At 35.3% G+C, this 17428-nt stretch overlaps 1 protein-coding gene across 1 annotated transcript in view; it reads right to left on the bottom strand.

The window, feature by feature from the left end:
- Nucleotides 1-17428, bottom strand: part of LOC139513012 (uncharacterized) — a 45731-nt gene that overhangs the window by 5514 nt on the left and 22789 nt on the right. Inside the window, exons 15-21 of the mRNA XM_071301070.1 lie at nt 17111-17224; nt 14913-15004; nt 13532-13682; nt 11857-12041; nt 4230-4311; nt 1857-1979; nt 285-370 (exon numbers count right to left, since the gene is read on the bottom strand). Of these exons, the coding sequence (XP_071157171.1) occupies nt 285-370; nt 1857-1979; nt 4230-4311; nt 11857-12041; nt 13532-13682; nt 14913-15004; nt 17111-17224 (833 nt within the window). The remainder of the gene's footprint in view (nt 1-284; nt 371-1856; nt 1980-4229; nt 4312-11856; nt 12042-13531; nt 13683-14912; nt 15005-17110; nt 17225-17428) is intronic.

Here is a 17428-nt window from a genome sequence, read left to right as displayed (position 1 = left end):
CATTTCAGCGACTGATATAATACAATACTTTGTTCAACACAAGCAAACAGTTAAGTGATTGTTATTTCACAATACTTTTTTTAGACATAAGAAAACATTTCAGTGATTACTATAACACAATACTTTGCTCGACAAGAAAATATTTTAGTGATTGCTATAGCACAATACTTTGATCGACAAAAACAGGACACATAGACGACGACAAATACAATCAAAATAGCAGAACTATGTGATACAAATGTAGATAAATATCCATTATTCATTTGATTATTAATAAAACTTACTGATTTATCTAAAGTCCAATCGAAGTCGTCGTCATTAGTATTTTCGAATGCGCATGTTTGTCCTTGTTCAAATCCACATTCAATAACTGAAGAGAAAAGAGGCAATGATAAAGTCTGTATATTTTTTTCTTGAAAAAAAAACCAGTACTTGATATAGCAACTGTTTGAGACCGAATGCTGAGCTCAATCAACAAGTTACATCTCGTCCCGCCCTTTTATTATTTCCTTCATTTGAATGAGAATAAGTAAAGTATTGCGTTCAGAGTCAATAACTACAGGTACTTGTTTCCATCCAGGTGATGACCCACTATCAATGTATGTTTACGAGAAGGTACACAACTACCTTTTGTTCACCTCTCCGCTTCATACCCTTCATTTCGCTGTATATTCGTTCTCAGATTTATTGTTCCATACACCATTCGATTCACGAAAACTGTTTCTTTCAGATGATTGCATTGTTTTTACCCTTAGAGTACCCCTTACTTCCAATACACAAGATTTCTCAATGAATTTTCATGTGATCGTGTTTGGACCGCCTACCAATAAAATTGAAAATGGAAATCGGGAATGTGTCAAAAAGACAACAACCCGACCATTAAACAGACAACAGCAGAAGGTCACCAATAGGTCTTCAATGCAGGGAGAAACTCCCACACCTGGAGGCGTCCTTCATTTTGGTCCCTAAACAAATATATACATCAACTACCAGTTTGAAGAATTTCAAGGACTGAATACTTTTAAAAAAAGATAAACAATGCTAGAAATATTATTTCAATGGTGTATTTTTCAGTTAAATGTTAGAAAACAGATAATATATGGGATATATTTATTCATCTAGTCTTTACAGTTTAAGTCTTAGATAATTTGCATAAAACAGTGAATGATAAGTATAGAGAATCACAAATGATTAAGTTAAATCGAGAGAGTGTGATGACCTCTTACCTTTGAATGACACTATGAACCGACCAATCACAAGCGGTATTGAATTTGGCTGCTTTAAACCCGTAGTTGTTGTATTTTGTAGGCGAACTACATGATCGCATGAACATTTATTGACAAATCTTGTGTATTGGATGTAAGGGGTTCTCTAAGGGTAATAACAATACATATCATCTGACAGAAACAAAATCCTGAATCGAATGGTATATGAAACTAGAAATTTGAGAATGAATTGACAGCGAAGTAAGGGTTTGGCGCGGAGAGTTGAAAAAGTAGTTGGGTACCTTCTCGTGAATATACGTTGATAGTGGGTCTTCCCATGGATATAAACAAGTGCCTGTATCAATAATCATGAATAGAAAGCAGCTGAGAACTCCTCGTTGCTACTTTTATTTTATTTTTTAATCGAACTGATCATTATCTCCTTGCAAGTATTCTTGTCTTTAAATTTTAGTTAAGTCTGAAAATCAAATACTCCATAAGACAGAAAAAAGGATGCATACATTACATGTGAACAATCCTTCAAAATGTCTCAAGAGGTGATTGAGAAGGGGTATACAAGAATTTCATCAAATGATAAATAAAATAATAAAACACTGCATCCACATTTTCGTCCATGCCACTTCATTATACCTATGTCAGTTGTAGGAACCGTTGTCGTTGTGGTCGGAGTAGTTGGTGTAGTCGGAGAAGTTGTTGCAGTCGGCGTAGTTGTTGTGGTTGGAGTAGTTGGAGCGGGTGTTGTTAGAGGACTTTCTGTAAAATTGACATACATTAAAATGAGATTGGAAATAATAAAAATTGGGTAAATGAATTAAAAGAAAAGCCCAAATAAGTAAAAGAAAAGACATTTTCCTTTCTTAAAGTTTCTTTGTATCTATTTCAGTTTTCAAGGTAATTCGGAAAAATTAGGAAAATCGCCATTACATACCATAGCTTCAGTAAGCAGTTGACTAACCCTTACGTCATTCTATTTGATTGGTAGATTTTGTCTTGCTGGTCTTTTCTTTTATTTAAAGTGGATATTTATCTAGTATAACTTCCAAAATAATAAGCAAACATGCTACAAATTGATAAAAATCGTCAATAAAGACCAATAACTTCAACAAAAGAATGGCGAAGGATACCAGAGGAACTGTCAAATCATAGATCGAAAATAAACTGACAACGCCATGGTTACAAAAAAAAAGACAATAAGGTTTGACTGACGATTTCGATCATGTTGAATTATTTGTAGATCTTGTCTTGTTGTCCCTTTTTGATATTCAAAGTTTCTGCATTTCTGTTATAATTTTCGAGATAGAAGTCATAAATAAAGCAAACCAGTTTGGAAACATTCTTGTTAAGGGTCAACTATATATAATTACTTCTACAAGTAGTCGTCTGACAGTTATGTAGATCAATTTGTCTCTTTCTGTAGCGGTTTTCGTGTTTTAAAAGACTAAAAATACATCTTATCCCTATTGTTAGCAATGCTGGTCATGCTTGTTTGCAAGCGTATTAATTGGGAATATTTTTAAATCTAAATACCCCATTGATGATTATAGCAAAGTTTGGTTGAATTCAGGCGAGTAGTTTCAGAGAAGATGATCTTTGTAAAAGTTAAGGGACGGCGATTCAGGCAAGGGGATGAAAAAATCTCACGATGGCCCTTCGATCTAGGTGAGCTAAAAATGTGAAGAAATGAAGGTAAAACTTAAATTTCCTTTAAAAAGAAAATAACATGACCTAGCATTTTGAAGGTATAATGCATGCACTGCAAAGCTGCTTTGTCGACAGACACCAATGATTAGATGAGTTGACACATTACATTGAGACAATGCATTTAATTGTGAAAAAGGGATAGACTGATTTTTTTTTATTTCACAAGGTGAAAATATTGTTACTAATACAGTTAAGATTTCAGACAAAAGTTTGGGTAACAGATGTTTTTTTTAACAATTTACAATTTTGGAAGGCTACAAATTTATAGATTGAAACATTTTGAGCAAAATGTGCTGAAAAGTTAAAACAACTTATATAATGTCAAAGGACAACATAGTCTGTAGAAATAGACCAACCAGAACAAAACTTACTAACTAAATGTTCATTTAACAAATATCCGATTAATATATTGAAGCTGTGCAAAGCAAATACGGAAGCAATTATCTAACTTAAATACGTACAAATAAAGGAGTAGGCCCGGTAAGAACCCATTTTGGCCTCAAATTTCAGGTTCATCTGCCGAAAAATTTTGACCATTTTTTAAACACTTCAGTGTCTATTTCATTTGATTCAATTAGTCAATGTGAAAGATTTTAACTGATTTAGTCAATAAGAACGATCCGATTCAAGCTTAAATATGAAAAATCTACCAAATATGCAGAAAATGTCACTTTTCAGATGGTTTTTGTCAAAAATGAAAGTGGCCGCATCCGTGTTCATTCTCAACATTTATATATGTTATGTATTATCATAAAATACAACTTGCATTTCAATATTAAGGATGAACACGAATGCGGCCACTTCCGTTTCACACGAAAACCTTATAAAATTTAACTAAAATGCTAGAATTGTGAAGATTTCAGTAATTTAGCATGATTTAATGGTGCTAGTACCCAATATATGTGCATTGTTTTGTCAAAAACAGCCCATATTTATGTAGCAGAAGCATTCTACTGTCCTATAAATAACCAAAAGTTTACATTTAAACAATATTGTAAAACAGCTATATTTTGGGGCCAAAATGGGGTCTTACCGGACCTACTCCTTTACATGATAACGACATTCCAAGCATATAACCGATTTTGCCAGACTTTAATGTGGCATTCCCAATCCTATACTATTTATTTACCTCTAAATACAATAAACCTGAAATATATCAAATGAGGTTTAATATAAATTCGGTTATTGTGCACTCCCTCTAGCTTTCTGTGATGTATGCCACTTTTCTCCTGATTTACATACTCCAGATGAGCTTTAAAAATGACAGTCAGATCATTTGTCTAATAACGAAGTCATACTTACCACAGGTACCAGGAACCAAATATATACCATCTATAGCCATATCTGACATCCAACCAGGCCCTGATGTTCCGTTAATTGTAAGCTGTGAGGATAAATAATTCTGTAATATACTTTAACAATGGCTGTGATATCGAGTCTTTAAGCACAAGAAAGAAAGGCAAAACCTCTAAATGCATCCAAATATTAGGGACTTCAAGAAGCTTGGGTCGCTGATTTAGGAAGCAATATGCAACATTTAGATCTTGAACAGCAATTGCATATTGTGATCTCTTGGTGAGATTGTTACAAGGTCTGTTCCTCTCAGAACGCATTAAAAAAAATAGGAAACATACAGCTTTGTGGATACAATAGACAACATGAGGCATTACAGACTATTTGTAGATATGATCGTACTGATATTTTTTGGCTATTTAAAATCCTACTAGTTGTTTTGAAATAATCAACTATTTCAAGGTTGAAGGGGTCCATTGATGACTGTGTTACTTTAACTCATTAGTGTAGATATTATCATGCTTATCATATAGGTTGTTTTGGACGTATCGATAATAAAGGCGAGTAAACACAAAAGCGTCTTCAATGTTTCGTATGCTTTACTAGAGTCTAAGATATACAAAGAGACGTCGTCAAGTGACGACGTTGCGGGCCTATTGTTACGTAAAATGGCGGTAAAACGTTAAGCAAATAAAAGAGTATAAAATACCAAACTGAAACTATAACTAATTCACAACATTCTAGGGGCCGCAAAATGCAATTATTGTTCATGTATTGTTCATAAAAAGGGTATTGAAAAAAACACTTTTAACAATTAAAGTTCATATTTCCAATGGCACCAGTTTCACAATTGGTCTTGTTGTAATCAGTCCATTTGATGTACGAAGTTTGACTGCTCTCACTACTCCATCTTTCCCGGTGATCAAATCTTCAATTACTGCTAGTTTCCACATCATTCTCGGTGAATTGTCCATGATTTGTACGACGGAACCGATTTTCACATGTGCGCTTTGGTCTCCGGCGACGCGATGAAATTCTCTTAATCCGGTGAGGTATTCCATTCTCCATCGTTTTGCAAAGTGTTCAATCAAAGTTACTTTATGATTAAAACGTTTGTTTGCTTCTGTGAAATCTAAATTTAAATTATTGTCCTCTGAATCAGAATTGTTCTCTTGTGATAATCTTCTTCCCTGCAGTAGATGTGACGGCGTTAGCGGCTCTGGATCTCGGATGTCGGACGACACATATGTAATCGGACGATCGTTGATTACACGTTCAATTTCTATCAAAGTTGTTCGTAATACGTCAGAATTTACTTGAGATTTCCCGAGCACTTTTTTCAATGTCGTTTTCGTAATTCCAACTAGTCTCTCCCACCATCCACCAAACCACGGTGCTGCTTTCGGAATAAATTTCCAATTAATCTGAATGTTCATTTTCTTCGGAATATCATGTGAAGCGGAAACAAAGGTTGGTGCATTGTCGGAATACACAGTACTGGGAATTCCTCTCCTACTAACGAATCGTCTAAACGCTAATTTGAATGATTCGATTGTCATATCTGTAACAAGTTCTAGGTGAACGGCACGAATACAAGCACATGTGAATAGGCAAATATACGATTTTGTAACAAGTCCATTATCTTTAACGAATAGTGGTCCAGCGAAATCAACACCAGTTGTCGTAAACGGAATCATATCGGTGACTCTATCCTTTGGTAGCGGAGGCGAAATTTGCTGTGGAAATGCTTTTCCGGTCACTTTTCGGCACTTTACACATTTCTGAACGATGTGGTTAACGCATTGTCTAATGGAAGGTATCCAATATGATTGACGGATTTGCGTAATTGTCTGTCCAGCACCAGAATGCAACATCTGCAGGTGCGCGTTCAATATAATTAAGTCCGTAAATTGATTTTTCTTCGGAAGTAACACTGGATATTTCGCGGAGTCGTCTAGCTGTGAATTGTGTATGCGCCCGGCGCATCGAATAACACCTTCTGTATCTATGAACAAGCGCAATTGTCTTACTAACGGTAGATTCTTGTCATGTGACGGGTTTGCGAGTTGCATCTTTTCACTACTGAATTTTTCATTTTGAATATCTGTAATCCATGTATAAGTTGCGTGGTCGATTTCATCTTTCGTAATATCTTTTCCGTGTCTAGTATATTTCCTCAAGTTATACGGTCGCTTACTTTTACATATATTCACAAATTTAAACACGTAGCATGTAACTCGTAGTAACTTCTTCAATGACGAGAATCTTGATAGATCGATTATTTTCGAAATTCCATTTAATACAGACGGTTTTATCTTTTCGCTGTCATCTGTTGTCGTTAACAAAAGAGTTTCTTGTTTAACTTGTGGGGTCCATGTAGGCCAACTGGTCTCATCCGATATCCATGACGGTCCTTGCATCCACAAAGTCGATTCTTTGAATTGCGTTGATGATATTCCTCGAGTTTGAAGGTCGGCTGGATTTGAGTCTGTTGGTACGTATTTCCAGTCGTAGTGCTGTGTCGTTTCTTTAATTTCTATCACACGATTCTGAACAAATCTTCCAAATGATTTTAAAGACGAAATCCAGTGCAGAACGATCTGACTGTCACTCCATAGTACTGTGCGTTGTGGTTTTAGGGTTTTCGTGAGGTTTTTAGCCATTCGAGCTCCTCTTACTGCAGCCATCAATTCTAGCTTTGGTAATGTCATTTTTTGCAATTACTAGAGAAGAAGTGTTTTCTTTACATAAGTAGGCACTAGCTCCATAAGCGCGTTGGCTGGCATCAACAAAGACATGTAATGTTATTTTCTCGTTGCTTTCGTTCTCATTTTGATCGTTAAAATAATGTCGTGCGATTTTCGTTTTAACAGTTACATCTCGGATGTCATCTAAAATTTCATACCATGATTTGACTATGTTGCTAGGTAACACCTGGTCCCAATCGTATCCCTCTTTCCATAATGTTTGTATCAGTAGCTTAGCTCTTACAGTCACTGGTCCAAGAATTCCGAGTGGGTCGTAAATTGACGATGATTTACGCAATACTTCTCTCTTTGTCGCTTGTGAATTATCAATACCTATGCGATCTTCATTTAGTTTCGCAAATGTCAATATGTCTGACTTCGCATCCCAACGCATTCCAAGAATTTTCGTCTCGCTATCCTTATCAAGTACGTTTGCCTTTGTAGCTTCGTTGCTAAGTTGATTGCTATTTGACTTCCATGTTCTCAAATTGAATCCTGCATTTGTCATGAGTTCTCTAGATTCTTCAAAGAAATTTAAGGCGGCTTCTTCCGTATTGACACTTGTAACTACGTTGTCTACATACAAATCACGCTTGAGTATTTCAGCAGTAGCACTTTTAACCGTTGATAAATGTTTCAATAATGTAGCGTTCAGAATAAATGGCGAACACGTCGCTCCGAATAAAATTACCTTGAATCTGTAAGTCTCGAGTCCGCCCTTGGGGTTGCTTGGATCTCTAAGCCAGAAAAATCGGGTGGAATCGCGGTCTTCTTCGTCTAGTCCAATCTGGAGGAATGCTTTCTCAATATCAGTTGTTAATGCGTATTTCCCGTAGCGGAATCTTGTAAGTATATCTGTTAGCTTATTAAGCTGTGGCGGTGTAGAAGAAAGGCAATCATTTAAGCTGGGTGATTCTGAATCTTGACGACAACTGCAATCATATACTATACGTATCGGTGTAGTCGATGAATCTTTTTTCACTGGGTGGTGCGGAATATAATGCACTCGATTAGTAGTCTCATACGGGGTTTCAACCTTCTCTATGAAACCTCGATTTTCTTGATCGTTGATAATATTACCGTATATCTTTAGCATCTCTGGTTCTTTAGCTAGTCTGTTTATCACGTTGTATGTTCTCTTTTTGGCGATCATCTCGTTGCTAGGCAACTCCGGATGTTCCTGTTTCCATGGGAACTTGGCAATGTACCTATTGTCTTTCAAATGAATGTTATTCTCTTGGTAAGTGGTCATTTCTTGTAAGTCCGTTTTCGCTTTTACTTCACTGTCATTTTCTGTTCCTATGGATTCGATTTCCCAAAATTTATGTATTTCACATTCTTCTAGTCTGTGCGGGGTCAAAATATTCATAATCGATGACGTTGATTGATTATTACTGTGTGTTCAATTGTATAGGTCCTGATAGCAAGTATCCAACTTTGGACTGTACAGCGGTTGGTCCGGAACCTCTAATTACTCTGTCTCCAACTATATCCCAATAATGATCGGCGCCAACTAAGACTGATATCTCAAAATCCTCGTCCTGTAAAGCTGAGTGGGCTAACTTCAATCCATTTAAAATGCGTAAAACTCGACTGGTTCCTTGAGTATGTATGCATCGGATAAGCAGTCTGTGGTACTATTAGAACTTCAATAGGGATAAGCGTATTCTTTATGCCTTTTATATAGATAGTAGCAATTTGTAAATTTCTAACCTTCTTGTTGGATTCACCGAAACCGGATATCGTTATCGCTTCTTTCCTATGTGGTCTCAGGTTCAATAAATCGGCCATCTCTTGAGTTATAAAGCTTCGCTGGGCTCCTTCGTCGAATAGTATATTAGCGGTGTTAAAATGTGTCTTGTCATACGTGATAGGTGCTATCGCGGTTTTCAACAATACCTGCGATCTAACCGATGATGTGGATGAATGCATGCTTGCGACTGCGGCATCGGTATCTGGTTTTGATGTACTGCTATCTTTAGACTTGGTATACAAGTGTGTTTCATTCTTTGAACAAATGCTAGTATGGTGTCGTTTATTACAGTTTTTACATGTTTTATCGGATTTGCAATCGGCAACTCTGTGATTTCCTAAGCAATTGAAACATGCCTGTTTTTCCTTAACAATTCGTTTTCGATCTTCAATTTCCATGACATTTTTACAAGCTAATGGGGCGTGAACTCCTTGACAAAAGATGCACGGTTTCTTGGTTATGTCTCTTTTTCCTTTTTGATTAGCGTAGTTGCGATTTGTACCCGTGAAGAATGCTGATGTGGGTGTGTAATTTGGCTCTATATCATCCCCGTTTACCGACTGACCTGCTTCCTTAATTGTTATCTCATGTTGAATAGCTTGCCGTAACGACGGCAAGTTCCAGTGGTCGCGTCCGTGGGCACGTACCATGTTTTCTCGTATATTCCCAGGTAGTTTATTTAATATTATGGGCACTAAAAGGCTCCCGAACGACTCGTGAGACTCCCCTATACTTTCAAGGCCACGGATGTAGTCTTCCATGCTGTCGAAGAATTTTTTCAAATGTGTAATATTTGACGTTGGACTAGGAAGGCTGATTAAACTCTGCATGTATGTTTGTACTATCTTGTGTGGTTGACCGAATCTTTGTTTCAGTACATGTAATGCTTGTCCGTAATTTGTGTTAGTTATTTGTAGACCTGCTATGCATTGGGTGGCTTCTCCGAACAGTTGAGATTTCAAATAATTAAATTTCTGTACATCGTTTAAAGACAGGTTATCGTGTACGGCAGCACTAAACGAATCCCAAAAGGGTTGCCATTCTAACATATTCCCGCCGAACGTTGGTAAATTTAACTTGGGAATTTGTGGTACATGCTGGAGTTTGAAAAAACGGACGCTGATGTATTTGCGTGCATGAAACTGGGCTGTGGCTGACTTTCTTGATGATTCGTGAAATTAATAAACTCGTGTGCATTTGGGTTTAGCAATGACTTACTTGACTGTTAATATCCTGGTCACGGCACCAATGTTTTGGACGTATCGATAATAAAGGCGAGTGAACACAAAAGCGTCTTCAATGTTTCGTATGCTTTACTAGAGTCTAAGATATACAAAGAGACGTCGTCAAGTGACGACGTTGCGGGCCTATTGTTACGTAAAATGGCGGTAAAACGTTAAGCAAATAAAAGAGTATAAAATACTAAACTGAAACTATAACTAATTCACAACATAGGTATTCGGATGATGCAAAATGTATTATTGCTGCCACGTATGCCAACCAAACAGTAAGAAGTATACTTACACTAGATCAATGCTTATAGTGTGCGTCTTTCATAATTGGAATTAAAAAGAATTAAAAAATAGACAATTTTACAAAAAAAAACAAAATAATTCGATTGATATGTCGAAAATTGTTCACTCGGGGTTAAGTATTTTTGTGGTTTTAATTTTTAAGTGTATAATGGGCATTCATAAAACAATAATTCTTATATGATTTGCATATCTATGAATACTTGAATTGGATTGGTCAATTAGAATTTTTCTCTAAGTTTACACTTCGATAAACCATGTTTCCGAAACTACTTTTGTAATCTATTCATGCGCGATACACAAGCTTGCAGTGATCCCGGGATTTTCAGCAAATTGAGATTTAAAAACAATTGCATAACAGTTGTGACTATTCTAGTGCATATATAACAAACAAAGAAATAAATTTAATGCACTAAAGCTTCGAAAATTTATAAAAATAAAATTTAATAAAATTCCGCGAAATTTCATGATAGATTTGGCGAATTTCGTCATGGCAGAATACGACGTCATACGAATAGAAATTTTCAAGGGAAAGATTATTTCGTTACGTGTACGTACGCTTCAAATTCGGATAACATTTAATTAAAATGAAGTTTTTGAGGTAGGTGCTATTTTATTTAAGATTCCGTTGTATTTATCGGACATTTATGATTTTTAGAAAGTCAAGATGGCGGCGTACTCCTTATAGTTACGACTTGTCATTGTGCTTTTGATCAGTGGTAAATATATTTAGTAGCCATCAACAAAAAAAATGTTTTTTAAATATGGCAAATGTTTGGCTGAAGAATTATAAGGATTAAACACATTTTTTCTAGAGGTTATTGATGTGTAAACCGGGGCTCTTACTCACAAACTCAACATAAAAGTCCTTCGGACTTTTATTCAGTTTTTGAGTTAATCGCCCCGGTTTACACATCAATAGTCTCTAGAAAAAATGTGTTTAATCCTATAGTGTTGGCAGTCTTGTTTATAAGTTATATTGATCCGTTCTACACGAATCTATGAAGACCGTGGGATCAGGTTCAGATTTGTGTTGGATTTAGAAAACATTTATACTTTATGAATATTTCAATATGAGCGTCACTAATGAGTCTTATGTAGACGAAACGCGCGTCTACCGTACTAAATGATAATCCTGGTACCTTTGAAAACTAATTATATAGTTTCAAATTTTTCTATCAACAATATTTCATGTGTGAAGGGTAAACTTGGTCATTAAAATGAGTGACGTGTTCAGTACTTTACGACTGAGTTTTAGTATGTTAAATTGCGATGCTGTTTTACAATGGCCAACGTACGTCTTTGTGTGAATATCTCAAGTCAATAGCCTTTGTTTGAATTCAGCCTCATGTTTCTGCCTCATTGTTTTGCTTTAAATTGTTTTTCATTTTTACCCAAGGACCTTGTATATGATTCCCTTCAGTCTTACTTTAATGTGTTCATTACAAAAGGTCATACGATAACATGGTGTTATTTCCAACCTTCCTTATCCGTGGATGTTTATTGGATAGTTGTCTTAGAGGCAGTTATATTCCAGATCTTCTTATTATCCTATTAATGAGAAACACGTCTTTTAAATTGAGAAAGAAGTAAAATTTACGTACCTTCAAATTATCTACAGCTGGTATGTTTATTTTTTCTTCTATCCACTCTTTGTCCTGATTACCCGATCGGGTAAACAATAACGTTTCTTCTCCAGTACCATCTGTCATAGTAATCGTTAGTGTCCCCATATGTACTGCATAATAACTGCGCATGTGATACCAGAAAGTTAAACATCGCTCGACCTCTATCAAGCAAAAAAGTAAAACAAGTGCATTGTGAGTAATATTGATGCAAACGAATTAAAAGTTAAATGTATCCTTTCTAATAAATTCCTAAGATTCTTGGAAATAATATTAATACATAAACAATCATCTTTAGTTCTCGCACTATTCAACCAATTTCGAACGGATTAATATTATTTGTATTCCTTGTTAAAAGAATTTAACACTTAATGCCGAATCAATATTAAATTCTAAAATAAATTTCTTTATTCTAAGATTGCCTTTTTTATTACATGACCTTGAATGAAGATGTGCAATATCTTTTGGCTATAGTTGTTCCTAATAAAAAAAAATTCAAAGATGAAAATGCTTACCAAATGTGGCAAAATATGTTCGTTTTGTTTTGTTTAACTCAAATCGTTAAGAGCTTAACAGCATCTTTCGACAGCATATATCCTTCAGATTTTTATCATCAGCAACCCGTGTTTCTCTCATCATCAATTTGGTAAGCCTGGTACCTTTGATAATTATTAAGTATAGACCAGGAGTCAATTTCACCAAAATACTTACGACTAAGATTTATCTTAAGTCAGGAAGAAATAATTTTACTTACGATCAAACTTAGTCGTAAGATCTGTTGTGAAACCGACTCCAGACCTCATAAGCGAGATTGATACAAAGCTAGTATCAGTATCTTTTTCAATTAATGTTCTCATATTTAGTCGATTTTCTCTCACTTTAAAAAACCTGGTAACTTTGATCACATCCATCCAATCGGATTTAAAATAAAGGACATCACAGATATAGCTACATCATTGTTTTATTTATTGACTTACACCTAAAGATTTACAATAGTGATCGATTAGCGACACAGATATTTTATAACGGCGAATCAAATCTGTTGGCTTCAGTATAACTTTAGCCGAAAATTTCAATCTTGGTTAAATAGCTTCAGTGTTTTTCATGCAATATTGCATTTACAAGGGAATAACTCCTGGTAAAGGTGATGTTGAAATGTTGCTACATTAAACTGTTCACAATGGAGCACCACTTATGTTCTCAATCGATCACCATGGTAAATCTTTAGATGTAGGTCAATATTTGTGTGATGTCCTTTTTACGTCCTTTTTGGTCATATAGCCCGCTCTTCGATTGTTTTGATTCTTATACGCTGGATTTCATGACAATCATGAAACTCATTATGTGTTATTTTCCATTTTAAAAGTTAACATCATCAATTTTAATATTTTATCGGTTTGTCCGTGTCCTTAGTCTTGTTAGTAGATACAATTGTAACTTCCAAAGCGTTGTGGATTTATTGAAGGGTGAACTGCCTGTCTACGTGACCAATCTTATTATAAGAATATGAGTGTCATTACCATATAGTATACATTGAGAGAAAAAAAAATTTTCATAGGTTGACATATATATATATATAGGTAGTTAAAAAAGTATTCTACCTGTCAACTAACAATTAAGTAAATAAAAAAATCAAAGTATTACAAGCTCTCACTTGGAAAAGATATCTCAGTAGACATAACTGCATCATCGCCCGGTCTCCTTTCTGGATAAGTCCTTGTATATAAATATACAAATCCTTCTTTTGCACCACCAGGACCAGTCACGCCCGTTATTCCACTATATGTATAATATTTAGCTGGACCCTGAAGAAAAGTGGAGTGTTTTAGACTAGGGAACAACCACGCTCGTGAAAAGATTAAAATTACTTTCAACGTATTGAATTCGAACTCCACATTTCGCTAAATTACTCGAAATGTATGTTTCATAAAGGCAGGTACCTATAAGTAAAACTTGCATCTGGAGTTCTTTCATTGTCCATAAACAGCAACAAAGATTATTTTCAAAAACAAAAATAACATTTACAGAATGAATGAATTGAAAATTGTCACTGAACCATGCATTCGACCACACAATTTAATGTATACCACTGTTTATGTTGATATATAAACTCATCTTAGATACAAGCTCAATATATATGATAGAATCAAGACATTTAATAGGCCTCACAACAAATAAGAACAACAGCATAGGGAGAACAGTGATTCCATGCTCGTCTATGTTGTGTCTAGATCTATATCTCATATCGGAGAAACATGTCCAACGCCTTTCGGAGTTCATGTCGATTGTTAATTAGATAGCGAACCATCTTAAAATTTGCAGGAATTGTTGATATTATCCTTGCATTGATTATCGTTTTCTCTGAAACGTTTGTACAACTTAAAAGTATGGTAAAAAATAAATTTAAATTGTGAATCAATTTGTTGACACCAACAGAAAACAAAGAAATGTTATAACTGTAAAGACTAGTTCATGTTACCTGTAAGTAATGTTGTGTCAAATTCTTTCATTTACGTGTCTGAGCAATAGTAGTAAACCAAAAACTGTAACTGCCTTATCTAGCTTCGATTAGAACGAAACTTATTTGACCCTAGTTTTCAAATGATGTTATTTTATTCCTTAATCAAGTAAGGGTTATCATTTGAATATATTATACATTGTGTTTCAGCTAATCCCATATAGCTGATCTCAATATGGAAATATGGGTCTTGATTTAACCGCTCAACAGTTTTTGACTGTACACAGTCATGGTCTCTAAACTATGTGCTGTTCGCTGTGCTAGTTTACAATGCTTAGACTTCATTATATCATCCAATAAAAGTGTTGCCCATCTTTTTTTTTGTAATTCTTGATGTAAGGTTCGATTGTTTTCTAAACGTCAAAGACTTAAATTCCTATAACTGAACAACATTTATAAACTTTGGATTTTGGCCACGAGCATCACTGAAGAGACATGAATTGTCGAAATGCGCATCTGGTGCAAGAAAATTGGTACCGTTAATTTTATTATAAAGAATACTGATATTTTTACTCACTGATCGTTTCCCCCAGTTAAATGTATCATCAGTGGATTGAACGAAAACACAGTTTCGGTCGATCTCTGCAGTACACTCGAATATTGAATACACTGTAAAACAAAATAAAAGTATGTGTGAAGCCCTAAAGATGAAACTTCTTTTATAATATGACATAATTGTGTATTGTTTTAAAACCATGCAGCTGTTGCATTGTATATAATTCAAACCTAACAAAAACGTCTTATTTTGAAATCTAAGAATTGCAATAATGTGAAGGTTGAACATGTTCAATAGTATATCTGATTTGTCACAATATACAATAGACAGGCAAGGGAGTAGTAATATCATAAACACGAAAATGAGTAATGTCTGGTCAAATAAAAAAAACCATCTGAATTGCAAGTAACACTGGTCATCAGCACCGGTCAGAGGAATTCAAACTCACGATCCATACTCAGCGTGAAACTTAGCTGCACTACAAAACCGGAAGTATTGACCTATGCACCACGACTAAACTGGAAGTAATAGCCCTTGAATTTATGACAAAGTTTATTCTTGTTCTTCTTCTCGCTTACGAACAAAACTCTGCAACTGATTGTATTGACCGGGCGCTTCCCAAACAGACAGGAGGCCACTGCTCTGGCCAAAAGTAAAAGTCCAAGCAAACTGGATGGTATTTACAAATAAAATATAAATCAATTACAACTATATAAACTGGTTATCCTGTGGTGTTCTTCGTTGTTGTTTTGCAGTTTGCATGGTGTATCATTTGTTTGTGCATTTTTCTGTGATGAATATTCTTGCGTTTGTTTGTACTTTGTTTCTGTCACTTTGTGTTATCATTTTAGCAACATTTTGTAACATTGTCGTAAAGCGGGAGGTTTTCAAGTAATTATACCAGGTTGAACCCACCATTTTCCCTTAAAAGTCTTGTACCAAGTCAGGCAAATGGCAGTCGTTATCAAATAGTTTGTTTCTCTGTATGTTGGTGTTTGTTTTGTTGCACTTCAGTGTTCCTATTATTCCTTTGTTTTCCTCTTCTAGTTGATGTGTTTCCTTGGTACTAGTCTGTAACCCAAAATGTTTTTCTCTCGATCGATTTATGACTTTTGAACACCGGTTCACTAATGTTGCCTTTATTCATTCTGCTATCTATTCCAGATGTGGCTAGGGCCTTATAGTCACTATAAACAAAGCGAGCTGCTTGTCTTTGTACCTGATCTCTGTCGCGTATGCTAGTAATGTTGTGAGAATCACATAACGGGGAAGCATAATCTAGAGTGTGTTCTAAATCAGATGAAGTAAGCTGATGCTTTTCCTGTCGGAGTACATTAACCAGATTTCTCTGCAGGAAGCCAAGTGTTTTGTAGATTTTCCCTGTGGTCTATATATATAGCTAGTTGATGTCATTTGTCCAGATGAGGTCTTTGCTGATGGTGAGCCTAAGATATTTTCCTATTCCTTCCTTTAACTCTCGATTTTGACATTACGGAAAGAGACTTTAATATACTTACCATGGGCAACATTTGTGTGCCACGCGTGGAGCAGGATGTGCTTAGCCCTTTCACAAAAGGCGCCTAAAATCTACCAGTTTTGAATGATTTCGTGTTGCTGAGTCATAAGTTCTCTATGTTGTGTTTTGTGTACTTGTCTGTTTTCGGTCGCCTTTCTTTTTTGTTTTTTGCCCGATCACTGCCAGTTTCTTGTTTCAAGAGTCTTCAATATAGCATTAGTATCCTCCGTCTTTTGGTCATATAGGTCATAGCGTTGAAGGTTTTTACATGAAGAGTTTCGGACGCACAAAATTAATGTGATTTCTATTTTCCGTTTCTTTTGAGTTTAACAAATGAATGGGGAGACATATCATACAAATTTTCGTACACTGTTGTGTGCGTTATATTGTCAATACATTAACAATGAAAGAATATGAAATCAATGTACACCAATACCTCAATCAAAATTTAATAACCTATTTAACTGCTGCAATTACAAAAAGGTGGTATCTCATGGAATAATATAAGGGTTTTGATTTTACTTGGCAGAAAAAAAGTGGTTCGTATAAGATCTGAACGCTTTTAAGAAAACAACAATGTCATATTTGATATGTGAAATATCGCTTTCATTCACCAGGAAATCAATGTGTATAATTGCAATGATACGATATCATATTTCTAATGATTTTGTATAAAATACAGTAGTATGTGGGTTTTTTATACCTGAAGGTACGTCACAGTTGGTTCCAGAAAATCCCTGGTTACATGTACAGGTATAGCTGTCTGAATTCATTGGACTGTAACATGAGCCATGAACACACGGATTATTCTCGCATCCTATAACGAACAATAACATTTATAAATATCTGTCATCACTGTAATGCATGTTAAAAAAACATGACTGATAGACTTTGTTAGATTATCATGCTATTGGGAATGATATCACAATCATACGTCGTTGTATTTCTTATTGTTAATAAACACCGACTTTAAGTGGTAGTCTACCTAAGAATCAGGCAGTGGTGAAAACATGACAAACAA

This window comes from Mytilus edulis, chromosome 2, assembly GCF_963676685.1.
Source record: "Mytilus edulis chromosome 2, xbMytEdul2.2, whole genome shotgun sequence".
Classification (NCBI taxonomy): domain Eukaryota; kingdom Metazoa; phylum Mollusca; class Bivalvia; order Mytilida; family Mytilidae; genus Mytilus; species Mytilus edulis.
This window is presented reverse-complemented; position numbering and strand designations above follow the sequence as displayed.